Source organism: Miscanthus floridulus, chromosome 6, assembly GCF_019320115.1.
Source record: "Miscanthus floridulus cultivar M001 chromosome 6, ASM1932011v1, whole genome shotgun sequence".
NCBI classification, from domain to species: Eukaryota; Viridiplantae; Streptophyta; class Magnoliopsida; order Poales; family Poaceae; genus Miscanthus; species Miscanthus floridulus.
In genome coordinates, this window is record NC_089585.1 from 6569366 (window position 1) to 6583733 (window position 14368).

The 14368-nt window shown below is 43.4% G+C and overlaps 1 protein-coding gene and 1 long non-coding RNA gene across 4 annotated transcripts; both read right to left on the minus strand.

Annotated features, from left to right (window-relative positions):
- Positions 1 to 1168: 1168 nt before the first annotated feature.
- Positions 1169 to 3974, minus strand: LOC136457521 (protein indeterminate-domain 7-like). The gene is made up of 3 exons (XM_066457553.1): positions 3071 to 3974; positions 2531 to 2930; positions 1169 to 2398 (listed from the first exon to the last, which is right to left on the minus strand). Exons 1-3 carry the CDS (start codon positions 3243 to 3245, stop codon positions 1495 to 1497), a joined length of 1479 nt encoding a protein of 492 aa, XP_066313650.1. The 5' UTR covers positions 3246 to 3974; the 3' UTR covers positions 1169 to 1494.
- A 5860-nt stretch (positions 3975 to 9834) lies between these two features.
- On the minus strand, positions 9835 to 14167 carry LOC136461573 (uncharacterized). 3 transcript variants are annotated; one of them, XR_010760378.1, is made up of 4 exons: positions 13759 to 14167; positions 13579 to 13648; positions 12167 to 13108; positions 9835 to 11084 (listed from the first exon to the last, which is right to left on the minus strand). It is a non-coding gene; the product is annotated as an uncharacterized lncRNA (long non-coding RNA). The 3 variants fall into 3 exon arrangements; XR_010760377.1 differs by having other exon boundaries at positions 9835 to 10501; positions 10708 to 13108; XR_010760376.1 differs by having other exon boundaries at positions 9835 to 13108.
- Positions 14168 to 14368: the final 201 nt, after the last annotated feature.

A 14368-nucleotide genomic window follows, 5' to 3' on the forward strand; every position in this document is an offset into this window, starting at 1 on the left:
TTTCTGGCATTGAAGGAATACACTACTGTCAGTGTGCATGACTGTGAATATAAAAAAATTAATGCCCAACTGCATCAAGGTGTCTTAATATAAGCTTATAATTATGTAATTAAAGCTTGTCCTTCCCTCTCTCTACAAAAAAAGAAAACAATATTACACTCAACTCACACTGGGGACCACTTACAGTACATGCACAAACTACATATCTGATGGTCCATATCCAATGTGACTAAGGGCACTCCCAATGCAGAAACCACTATAGTTTCTATGGATATTAATTGTACTACCACCTAAGCGTTTTGCTGATGTGGCAAGGTAGTTATTGAAGAGAGAGAATAAAAATCATAGAAACTGGATCTAAGTTAGAAACCATGTCTACACGAGAACCAAGACATGAAAGAATATGATTGGTAGAGAATGAAGAGAGAGTGTATGTGATTGGATAAAAAGTTGTTATGTAGAAACTATCCATTGGAACCATAGTTTCTATATATAGTGTCTATGAAAATTAATAGGTATAGAAACTATACGTAGTTTCTAGCATTGGGACTGCCCTAATAGTTCTTTCTTTTGAATTCTTTTCCGAATAACTAGTGCATTTTTTTATGATTTTATTTAAACATAACAAAAGTAAAAAAAATAGATGGAGTACGTTCATACAAGAAAATGCGATCAGAAATATTGCTATGCAAAACATCAGGAGCCGATTAACAAACATCATTCCAACTAAAGAACGGAGTTTAATTGGTCAGTTCACATTGATATATATATGTTTGTGAGTAGTTAGGATACTCCTGCAACGGTTTATTTTTTCTTACAATAGTATACATACCATAAAAATCCATGAATAAAACAAACTTCAGAGTTCTAATTACTTCCTAATTTCTTAAAAAGGGAACTGTAGCTGTTAATATATCGCATTTTCTTCGTTAATTACATTTATACTGCCTGTAATGGGCTCAATTTCATGTATAACTTCACACCATTTCCAATAATGACACTTCAAAATTAGAGGGAACTTGAACATCTTTTTTTTTTCAGGTACGCATGGCATATCATGGCTAATGGGAGAGTCATCCAGTAAACAGTGAATTTGCGTGGTAGAGCTTCTCGTACAAACTACAAAGCTTACAGATTAAGTAGCTACATAACGACGACTACGGCTAAGAACATGAATTGTTGACTATGATATATATAATACCAAAACATTTGCAAGTCCTCCATATATATATATTGCACCTTGAATGAAGTTTACATATAAGAATTGAAATGCCCATACCCCCAAAATGAACATCGTATCAAAATAAGTGCCAAGCAAAAAAGTGAACTGGATTCGATCGTTGATCCAACTTACCCAATATGATGGAGCAAAGTCCATGCATGCGTACGTGCTGCAGCTCATTCAGGATATATTTGATTCATCCATATCGAGCGAGCTATATATGGGATTGTATTGTACTGACGATGTCACGATGATGTATTGATGTCTCATGTCTAGACATGCCACTGCTTGCTGCTCTGGTGGTGGTGCCCTTGCTCGTACGCCGCCGACGAGGCCGACGACATGCAGGGATCGAAGCCGGCCATGCTGAGTATGTCGCCGTGGGAGAAGGCCCTCAGCCCCAAGAAGTCCCTGGTGAGGCCTTCGTTGCCGCCTCCGGCGGCGGCATTGCCGCCGTTGCCGGCGTCGCGATGATGAGCCCTGGCGGTCCTCTCCTCCGCTCCGAAATGATGAGGTGCCCCGAAGCCGAGGGCACCAGCGCCAGTGGCAGGCACGTTGCTTGCAGCAGCAGCTGCTGCCGTGTTGGCAGTGCCAGTGCCAGCATTGGTGATGGTGCTGCTGTGAGTGCTCGCCATCTGTCCCTGGTTCGACGGCCGGCTCAGCGTTGCACCCATCTGCGCGGCCTTCTGCAGCAGCGCGGTCGCCGACATGTGCGCAGAGGCCGCCCCTCCACCAGCGGCGGACGCCGAGAACCCAACGAAGCCGCTGAGTCCCGCCGTGCTCTCCGGCGTGGAGCTTCCCATGTAGTCCCGATGGTCTAGCGGCCTCGCCGATCCGAACAGGGCCGAGTTGCCTGCGCCGGGTAGCTCTAGGTCCTGCTGATGGTGCGCCGTGAGCCACGACGATGGGGCGAACTGCTGCTGCTGCTGCTCCCTCTTGAGGCACAGCTCTTGCAAGGACATGCCGTGCCCGCCGCCCAGCGTCTGCGACGGGTCCAGCACGCCCGGCGGCAGGTGCAACCCCGCGCTGCCGCCGCCCCCGCCGCCGCCGGCCTGCGAGAAGAGCATCCCCGGGTGGTGCTGGCCCGCGACGACTGCAGCCGCCGCTGTCACCGCCCTCGCGCTCTCCTCCGCGAGCGCGTCGCAGAAGGCCCTGTGCGTGATGAAGCTGTCCCTCCTGCACGCGACGCGACCATGCACATCGATCATTTCATTAATTGCAACTGCAAGCACCGTAAAGGCAGATAGATAGGGAGGACCATGGCCATGGGCGACGTGGGAAGGAAAGGGAGGAAAGGGAACTGGGAACCTTGAGAAGAGGGTGCCGCAGTCGCATCGGTACTCGCGCGTGCCGCACACCTTGGAGTGCGCCTTCCAGTCGGAGTGCACGGCGTAGCGCTTGGCGCAGCGGTCGCACTTCCACTTCTTCTCGCCGTGCTTGCGGCTGAAGTGCTTCTTGATGCCGGTGAGGTCGCCGAGGGCGCGCGCCGGGTCGTGGTGCACGCAGCCAGGCTCCGGGCACACGTACACCTTCTTGCGCACCACCTCCTTGGGGTTGCGCTGCTTGAGCTTCCACGGCAGGTTGTGGCCGCGCCGGTGCAGCTGCAGGTTCTGGTCACGCTGGAACCCCTTGCCGCACACCTCGCACACGTAGCGGTTCGTCGCCATCAGCGTCCCCGGCGACAGCGCGATGACCTCCGCGTCCGGATCTGCGGCCGAATCCGATGGATAGATACACAGCAAATTCAGGTGAGCACAGTCGTCGATACATCACATGCATCGATCGAGACGGAAACCGTGGTAGGTGCATGAATTACTGAATCGATAGATAGATCGGGATACGGCTGACCTGGATTTCCAGGGAGGCTGCGCTTCTTCTTGGCGGGAGGCGGGGCGGGGTGGGACGAGACGCTGGCCTGGTCGCCGGAGGCGGAGGTCAGGTTAGACATGTTCTCGTCGGCGGCAGCGGCCAGCTGCTGGTGGTGGTGCTGCTGCTGAATTGCTGCCAGATCCTTGAGCATCATCTTCCCGATCGATCGATAAGATATATCTCCAGCTGATTGCTGCTTGCTCCTTCCTTATGATGCTTGCTCACCTACACCAGCTAAGCTAGCGGCTTGCTTCTGCGGATGACGATGGGTGGTGGTGGATCAGATCAGCTGGCGCGCCCGCATGCAGGAGTGCTACCCTGCTTGGTGTGTCAGAATTGAAGCGGAACAGGCAGCAGGACGCGAGATCTCACGGGCGGGCGTCTGTGGGCGACCCGATCATGTGCAGTGGTGCGTGGTGGTGGTGGTACTTGCAGTTGCACCCAGATCAGCTAGCTAGTGCCTGTCCTGCTCCAGCAGTGGGGACTCAGCTCGGGACTACCGGACTGGGGACGGAAGGACACCTAGGCAGAAGCTAAGCTAAGCTATCCTCTCCTCTCCTTGAATCTCGAGGGGACGACTTGCTGGTACGTCGTGCTAGTACCACCACGGCGCCGTGGAATTAATTGCCGCCGTCCATGGAGGGGAGAAGTAGACCGGAGCTCGACCGCTGCCTCAGCTGATCGATTGGAGAGGAGGAAGAAGACGATAGATGTAAACCTTCTGCGCGGTGCGTGCTAGGGTTGAAGCTAGCTGGAGGCTTTTAGAGAGAGTCTAGGCCAGGTGGGGAGAGGGAGCTGAGGAGAAAGGAAGGCGAGAGAGAGAGAGAGAGAGAGAGAGAGAGAGAGAGGAGGGAAGGAGGAGGATGAGGGGGGAAGCACGAGGCAAAAAGCTATTGTGCAATCGTCCACCCGACCGATACCCGCAATCACACCGGTCTGGCGTTGGGTACACTCGCTCGTCACTGCCCTCAGTCCGGAAGCAAACAGCGGCTAGCTAGCACACACGGGGAGCGGGGCTTTCTGTCTTTTCCTCTGGCCTTCTTTGCTCCCCTCTCCCTCACTACCTCTCTTCCAGCTGAGCTGAGCTAAGCTAATGCATGCACTGGCCTCGAGAAATCCCTTGTACCTTCTGTTATTAGCGTTCTAATCCCATTCCATGTCCTTCCAATAGATTACGATTCTGTAGATTGTTCAGAGGGGTTTAAGTTAGAGCACTGCACCACCTGCACCGAGCGCTTGTACACTGCAACAGTACTAGCACTACTTGTGAGGGGCCATCTGTTTTGGCTCTAGGGGAGAGCTTTTGATCAGCTCCTTCAACCAAACGGCAGTGTAGAAAGCCATGGGGAGGTGGAGTCAGGATTTAGGACTTCATGTGGTATAGGTGAGCAAGCATCATAAGGAAACTGCTTGAGCCACCAACAGCGTCCCTGAAAGATTTGCTCCAGCCACCAACAGCGTGAGTGGCATGGCCTCGACGGCGCATCGGGCATTAGCTATAGGCTCTCATGGCCCCCGTGGGCTCCATGGCCTGCGTTCTACACGCAGGTCCGGACTACGGTGTAGATGGATTACCTGACTCATTTCAGGGTGAGGCCTCTATGATGAGGTCGGGGTTCTTGATCTTCCGTTAGGTGGAGATAACTATTGTTTCGGTGGAAATGCGATGCACGGATTTGGCTTCAGATTAAAAGACTCAAACCTTACAGCCTTAGCACCACGTCTCCTTTGGTTATCAAACATGTCACAATCTGGTTGACCTCGCCAAGAAGGTTAATCCCTGCCAACAAAATGAAGAGCACAAGTAAGAACTCAAAAGAACACAATTCAATTGAAGTGATAATTGCAGATGTATTATCAAGCACTCAAAGTTGTGATTTCACAATTGATGATTGTGACTATATTCGAAGACAAATTGATGAAAAGCAAAATCCAAACCCTAATGTGGGCCTTGTCTACTGATTATAAGGTCTAAGGGGCATGCATAACCCCTAGGATGTGCCCTGATGGGATCAAAGATGATACACGACCCAACAGACCAAAAGACAGTGTAACATCACTCTAGCAGATTCCTGACACTAACTTGTTTCGATGATTCCCGTTGACTCTAATAAAATTTTCATGTCAAACCAATGCCATTGGTTAGTTTATGAAATTATCTTTCCATACATAGGTGGATCGTCGAAAATGGAGTTTGTATGGATCCTGGACATCGATTTTACAACATGCTCCTCCTAGAGGCCAAGGTAGACTCGAGCTCGAGTTAGACTGGGCCTCCCACTTGATTTGGACGTCCTTGTTGGTCTCCTCTGTCTCCACACCTCTCTCTCCAATTACTTTATGATCCTCTCCAATGTTCCTAAGCAAGATAACATCATTAGGTACCAATCTATTCTCAAAACTATGAAAATGATCGATTAAGAATGAGCTCACTTCTAGATTTAATATTCGCATTCTAGCTCTAGCTCAACGGGTGCATCTGAAGTAGTGATGTCCTCATCACTCTACCTCACTAGGCTTGAATTGGCTATCATCTGATATTAGTGTTGCTCGTGTTGTCACCGGAGAGGTTACGGTTGCCAAAAGTGAGAGGCTCCATTAAATGGTGTCGACACCGGTTCAGACCACGTCATCTTGTCGTAGGGGTGGGTGCACTAGGCGCACATCAATGCTGCCGACTAGAATAGTTCTTGACATCAACCTCATTGTTGCTAGGTGAGATATGGTTCTATTGCTATGAACTATGATTTGAAACTATTGCTTTCATTGGGCTACCAAATGTCTTGTGGTGTGTAAAAAATGGATTTTCAAGACTAGGATTGTTTATGCATATTTCTTGGAATGATCACGTGCTATTTTTTACTCTGTCATTTTTCCCATGGTTCCAATGTTAGATCAATATTAGTACTAATTATCTCCTAGTGGTGTCGATTCAATCGATTTGTGTACATGAAAACTATGGCTAGACATAGCCCTTTTATTTTAATACCTTACTGAAAGACCTTTCCTCAGATGGGCGATTGGTCGGATGTGAACACTAGGATAGTTTTATGATATTTTTGCTGAAGTTGAAATTACAAAATTGATCATGCAAATACTCATTTGAACAAAGCTAGGTTAAAAAATGTGACCCGAAAGTTCTAAGAGAGCACATGTGTTTTGTAAGCAAGAAAACAATTCAAAAACAAAAAAAGAGAAGTTGAAAATTGATTAGGGTATTCGGAAGCAATTGGTTAGTAGAGAGACAGGTATAGGATGGTATGGAAGTGGAGAGAGTGTTGTCACGACAAAAGATTGATAGAGGAGGATGACAAACAAAGTTGCAAATATTTTTTTTCATTTGTTTTGCATACATTTCATTACATCCATTAATTGTGAATTGTTTTTTATTTTCATTTTTTTCTTGCTTTTGCAATGCAGGGTGTAAAGGGTTACGACGATTTCGGTACAAAGGCCATCAAATTGAGAACAGCTTGAGTAAAATGTTAGACCTTCATAACACCGGCGATGACCATTTGTCTGCTTCTAGCGGTGTAGCATACCATCCCAACCAACCATGCCTATTGGTTAAGAAGATGAGGCCAACAATGATGGTGATAGTGAGCCGAATGATGTGACACCAACAAGTAATTAAATACAAAAGAGGAAGAAACCAAAACACTAGTGGAGGTCAGTGGTTCCAAGAACAACAAATGGAAATACTTGTCGAGATGAATGAAAGGGCAATTACATCTTGTGAGTCCATTGTAAAAAGGGAGGACAAATCTGGTTGTTCCATCCAGGAGGTCATGGCATTGTTGAAGGAATGTGATGCTACGCCCAGGACAAATGTGCATTTTATTGCATCTATAGTTTTCACCAAAAGAACTAAATAGGAGATGTTAATGATATTTAGACACTCCTAAGGATATATTTTTGTGTTGCAAAAAAATAACATGAGTGGATGACTAGAAATGATGTGTCCATGTAGATCCGTTGTAGCTTGAACCCATGTAAATCCATCATGTGAGATTTAATTTATTTATTCTTGTGTGAGACTAAATTTATCTGTCCAAGCAATAAGACTTAATTTAGTTGTTCTTGTATATGAGACAATTTATTTGCTCTTGTATGTGACCATTATAATAAGATGTGCTTGTGTGCTATTACGTGTGATTTATTGATGTGTGTTTAATTTGTATGGTCAACAAATTTGATTCTTCAGATAATGAGATGGATGATCATGGAAGTGATGATAAAGAATGGAAAACAAAGGGTTTAGGTTGATCTGGTCTACTCAGAACAACTTTTTGTAGTGCTCTTATTTTGACACCAAGTATTATTTGACATATCTCGACAAGAGTGATGCTAAAACTCCATGACAGAGCAGATCAAGTTGGTTGATACTTGATGGAAACTTTGAGCACTCCAAGAGGAACTCGTGAGATGTTCAAAATGCATGCTTCAATATTTTATAGCTTGCATGATTTGTTAGTGAGTACTTATGGTCTCAAAGCAGACATTCATATAAAGTCTTTGGAAACACTTGCTATGTTTCTTGTTGCATGTGGGCATGGATGGTCAAATAGTGCTATGCAATATATCTTCAAGCATTCTAGAGAGACAAGTTAGTAGAAAATTAAAGAAATATTTGATTGTGTATGTGGCAATGTGTCTAAGCACTACCACATAAGGCCAATAGATCCTAACTTCTCTACAACACACTCTAGGATTTCTAATGATCATAGGATGGTGCCATTTTAAAGATTTCATGGGTGTAGCATGGATGGTACTCACATTGCCACGACACCATCTTTACGTCATCTTATTAGATACATTAGTAGAAATGACAAAACGTCACAAATATTTTTGTTATGGTTGATTTTGACCTACAATTAACATATGCATATATTGGACAACCTAGGGCTTTGCATGACACAAGTGTGCTCTTTCATGCATTAACTAGGATTAGGACAAATTCCCCACCCACCTTGTTGTATGAATGGCTAGTGCATTGTTGAAAACATTTGTAAGGCAGTGTACTAATATGTTTACTCTTTATTAACATGTGTGCTTAGGCAAATAATATCATATTGGTATTGAATACCCGAACATGTGTACTAATATGGTTACTTGGCGCCATACAAGGGTAAGGGTGTCATATTCTGGAATGGGGATGGGGTCCTGCTCCAAGTGGTGAGCTAGAGCTTTTTAACCATTTGCATTCAAGCATTCGCAGTGTGGTAGAACACACATTTTGTGTTTTTTAAATGAAATGGAGAAGCCTTCTGAAGATGTTGAGTTGTCGATTAGATAAGAAAAAGATGATTGCAACAATGTGTATCCACAACTACATCCATGAGAACCATGCGCTAGATAAAGATTATTTCCGTAAGTGCGATCACAATATCCCAACTATGTCAAACATATCAACTCCATCATCTAATGATCTACAAATGGATAAATTCCATGATGACATTGCAAGGGCCATCTTTTTTTTGGATGATCATCATCATGTATGTTTGGATGTATGGTTGAATGATATGTCATTATCATGCCTACTTTTGTAAATGTCATTGTACTCTAAAAACACTATTTATCAGCAATATCATCATATTTATTTTTTGCACATTTCAAACAATCATATTAAAAATTGACATCAAACATATAAATCTTGTGTACAACCAAGTCAAGTAAGCAGGGAAGAGTGAACTATGGACTTTTGACATCTTTCATCCATTCCATAAGAAAGGAGGAGCGGATTTTGTTTCATCCACTCATGCTACTTGGGAAGAATAAAGGCGGAAAAAGGGAATTTGATTGTCGACAAGAGAAGGCAACACCCAAGAGTCATGTAGCAATCCGGAATATATCAGAGTATATCAGATCCTAAGAATATGTTGCATCATTCAGATGGAGAGACTTCACACGTTTCAAATTGATTTGGACACTGCTTCAAATCAAAGCATATATATCTGCCGAGCGCCCGAGCATATAGCACGGTCCACGGAGCAGATAACATCAAGACATGGGACACAGCCATCTGGCTTTTCCTTTGTCTTGCAGATCATGATGCAAATGCAACAGTGTGACTGTGCATATGCGTGTGTATCCAACTATCCATCCACCAGCTGCTTTCAACAACGTCTCTTATACCTCCGGCGTTGGGTTTGGTATCTCGATCGATTGCCCTCGCAAATGCAGCTCGATATGGCGATTAAATTAGGGCACGCAGCCTTTTTGGCCTTTGAAAGTAAGTGGATCGGAAAAGGCTGAGAGACAGAAAAAGGTTGGTACGATTTCCTTGGGGAGATGCATGATGGGCTCTCGATTATTCCATTCATTAGTATACAATTGTTAAGGAGCGAAGGAGAGAAAGAAAGGGGAGTGAGTGAGTGGTAAAGAAAGGTAGTACACACTATTAAGCGAAAAGGGTTAGCTTTTCGCGTTTACACAGATACATGATTGGCCCATCAATTGGTAAGCTGCTCTTCTTTCACAGGAGGCTGCTGCTTTATTACTACTACTACCACTACATGCAATGCCTATATGCATATATGGATCAGTAACACTCCATGCTGCCCTGACCCAGCTGATGCATTGCAAAGAGTGCTGTGGCGGCATGCATGTGCTAAATTTTGCATGTACTATCTTTGGCCTTTGGGCACAAGAGGAGTGTACAGATGTAATGAACTAGTGAAAGGCGCGCCATTGCGCGCGTTCGTAGGGATAGATAAGTTCACAGTCGAAAATATATACTGAAACATTCGATGTACAACCGAGTTAACAGTCAAGTAGACAGGTATGTAGTTGGTAACATTACACAACCAAATATAGATTAAGAACAGCTGTAGATAGAGTAAATAGTTTGTGAACCTATCTGAAATTTTAACAACTGATAAAACTCAATGTAAGGAAACTGGAGATACACAACCAATTTTCTGAACTAAACTGTTATTTCGCAATCCAAGCCCTAATGCTAACATGCAGGTATTTGATATGGAGAAAAAAAATTGGTTAATCTGCACTTTCATTTGATCCTCCTGGTATCAGTTGGGAAACAATGAATCATACGATCCGATCCTTTGATGGACTCCTTTCGGGAAGTATGCACATGGAACACATCCTCTGTCCTGCCAGATTATCTTTCTCAGAACCTAGTTAAGGCTATTGGAACCCATGTACCTAATGATCTGCTATTAAAATCGAGTGCACTCAAATCAAGACATCTCAAAAATAACCTTCCGATCAATTGTGTGCATGTATGCTTGCAAGAGAAGGTTGAGCGAAATTGGAATTTGGATACAAATAAACGGAGGGAGGCAAATTGAGGGGTACCTGTTACTCATAATGTTCAGGAATGATGGTTGCCTTGTCCAGGAGGGATTTACATATGATTCATGAACTGCAGTTGACCATAGATTGGAGACACTAAAAATAGAGCATGATCAGCAGGCTAAATCATTTTGTGAAACCTGGTCGGTGGTTCACTGAAAGAATTCAAAGGAGAATACGTAGCATATTTTTTTAGTCTGATAGCTTGCATGGAAGTCTCTAAATAACCAATTTCAGATTTGAGCCACGATATAAAATAAAGGGAACTAATTAAAAAAATAGATGTGAAGCATGTATTTTACCTTCGCAGGCTTACACCTTGAGGCCAAGTGATCCAAGCGATCCAGGCAATGATGATTCACTTCTTTAGCATTTGAATAGAATTAGAGTTTTCGTAGTCTTTGACAGGGAAAATGAAAGCACGTTCTCAAGTGATATATTGTGCACTCACAGATTGCATAAATCTGTTAGTTTGTGATAGAGCGCAGGTCTAAGCATTGGGGTAATAATCATGTTAGACTCCAACAGGTGATAATATTTTTTATCATAATCTGCTGATGCAATGCAACTTATACGCAACAATCTTATGTGATGACCATAAAGGAAATTACCTATCAGCTGGAAAAATTGTCTGAACAGAGATCCTTTCCAAGCATTACATATAGCCTCTTCTGAGTTTCTGTACATAATAGAAACAAATATGCAGAGGATAATAATCATATTAGAGTACAATAACTTTTAGTTGGTAGAATTCTTCGTATGGATTAATTGCTGAAATTACATTCTCACTAATACCAACATTTAAGAATAAGAAAAATAACAGAGAACTTGCAAATCTCTCTTAACAATCAGATGCCACCAATAATGAAAATTAACTATTGACAAAAATACATCATGAATAATTCCTATTCATATGAACTGATCGAGTTTTATTCTCTGCATCAAATTCTGACTTCCCTAGAAAAGAGGACTGGAGATAATAAGACTGTACCAGGAGAAGCTAGAATAGCTCATTGCAAAAATATGTTGCGTGCCCATCATATATGTTAAAAATGTAACTATTTTTAGCAAACAATAGACATGGTTATGGTAAATAACATAATGAGAGTGAAGGAAAATAAATAGAGGGAAAATATAAAAGTGCACAAAAATGTCAGCTATTTGACATTATAGATGTATGGAAGTGAGGTTTGACATTATAGATCATGTTGGATGTATGCGGTAATTTTTGGCCAGAGCTAATTTGGAAGAACACTAAAATTGGATGTTTCGAACTATTTATTGGCCCTGGGTCCATTTTTATGTGCTACATTGTTGTATTTGTAAGCTTTCTTTCTACAAATACTGAAACAAATAGGGAAAAAGTTCATCAAAATCCATATATCTCTTCTCTAGGGATACTCTTCACCAACTTCAAGTAATCAAAACGAAATTTGAGTAAACAACTTGCAGAAAACACTGCATTTCTTTGAATTTTGAACCTTTGCAAACACCAAACACCAAAAACAATCAGAAGGGGAAGGTACCAATGTTAATTGGCAGATCCTAAACTAAAGTACATATTTTTCTGTTAAAAGTGTCAACCAGAGTATATTACCAAATGCTAATTGGTAGATCCTAAACTATCTTACCTTTCAAATTAACACACGATACCTAAGCACTGGTGAATCTTGGAAAAACATAGCACTCAGTATAGGGAAAAAATAATTTTCAAAGAATATTATAGATCAATATAATCAAATCAAGTTTAGAATGATCTACCGCTAGCTGCCTCCAGATAGACATCTCTCTAGCACCATGAAGCAATGCATTATGGAATTTGGCCTTGAGATCTACCAGGCATGCTGTAAAAACCTGAGCTCTGTACAGTAAGCATCTTAGATGGTGGGCACCTAGAGTGTGTGAATAGGAAACCAAGGATTTGAATCATTCTAAGGAAAAAGGAGACAAGCATAAACAAAATGGAGGCTAAAATGGAGGTAATTTTCATAAGGCTTGCAGTGTTTTTAGTTAGAACCAGAGTCCTATATAAACAATTATGCATCAGTGGCTAAACTGCTAAAGCGATATAGTATAGACCATGTATTGCAACAAAACTAATCTCTATTTATGTCCTGGTGTGCCATGTAAGACGGGATACAATTTTTACGACCACTGAAAGGTACATGTAACAAATCAGATTTAGTAGGACATATTTTCTATATTAAAAAAGTAGTGGATATATTTTCTGGTGTATGAACGTAAAATGGAACTTTGGATGCATACTGAGATGTAAAAAAACAAAGAAATGTAGAATTAGTATCCTGGAGTTGTCAGCGACCATGGTATTTCATAGTAAATAAATTACCATTATTATTGATAGGCTGACTCTAATAAACTATCACAAATGATGATTTCTCTTAATCGTAATTTACACACTTTGCAAATCTACACATCTTTAGCCATCGTCTACAGCTATGCTGTACAACAATCAAGGGAGAGCCTTGCTTGACCTACAGACAACTGCTGAATATGCAAACAAAAAACACAAGGAGATGATATACAATCAAATTTTCCGTAGAATTAGCGAAGACAAATTCGGTCTCACCTTCAACCTGACCAATAAGCACTTGCCTCTCTAATTTGATGGATCTACGGGCACTGAACGCCAATGTTGCTGGTCCCTTTTCAAACCGATTAATTAATTTCTTCAAAAATGTATACCTGGAGGAAATACATGTTTGTGACAATGGGTAGAGAGAAAAAATGAAGGAGAAAAAGTTTTCAGGTGCAGCAGAGGTTGTGCAATGCACATGGAAGCAAGCGACCAGATTAAACCTTGGCAACCTTGGCTAGTTGACTGTACAGGTATAAAACAATGAAAGTAAGAGTAAGATAGTGAGCATTATGTGTCTTAGATCTCTTTTGATTCGGGAAAATAATTGTCTCCGCCCCTAAGTCTGCAAGTTCAGTTGTTAGCTGATAAAAGAAGTAGGAAATAATTATTTAGTGCAGTTATCGTATAAGATCGTACAGTTTTTGGCAAAAAAAATTTGAGGTCAACTGCAGTTATCATAGATCCATCAGCTATGATCTTACAGACCATATAATAACCAAATAATATAAAGGCAGCTGCACTATAACAGTTCAAAACAAAAGGAGCACCTAACAGGCATGTAAAAACGGGTACTAACCTGAGAAGAAGCATAGCGTGTGCACCAGGTGATGCAAGGTATTTCTAAAAAAGGTGATCAGTAAATCTAGCTGCGACAAAATAGAAGAAAATAACAGGCATTAGCAAATCTTTGTAGTAGAAAAGGGAATGGCAGAATTCAGTAAACGAAAGCACGGATCTGAAGAGCAGGCATTAGGACCTGGTTGCCGCCGCTACTGTCGTCGGCGACCTGTAGCACATGCAGCTAGGGTTTCCTGTAGCACATGAAGAGGCCGGAGCAGAGGAAGGAGGCAGCTCAGGGACAGCCAAGGCGGTGGCCACCGACTGGGCCGGTCGCGCCGCGCCGTGGCCGGAGACGACCACCACAGGGGCGCACGCGCGGCACCGCGGTGCAGCCCGGGAGCACCTCGCACCCCTAGTGCCTTGTCCCGTGAGCCTGCGGCGCTGGGCCACCTGGCACGCCACGATGCGAGGGGAGAGGAGGAGGACCGCAGCCGCCGCGTCCGCACCGGTGGTCGCCGCGTCCGGATCGAGAGGGAGAGGGAGAGAGCGCTGGGGAGAGAGAGGGCGATGGGGAGAGAGAGGAGAGCGATGGGAAGAGATGAGATTTTTCCAGATGGGTTGAGAAGGAGAAGCTGAAGCTGGAGTATATATTTGATTGAGTGGATTTGGATGGGAAGCGGGAAGCCGGAGCAGGTAAAGAGAAGCTAAGTAAAAGCCAGCTAAGGTAAGGAGAAGCAGGAGGAGCAGCCTCGCATGAAAGCAGATTCAACGATTTTAGGCCACAGGATGGGAAATCGGACGGCCAC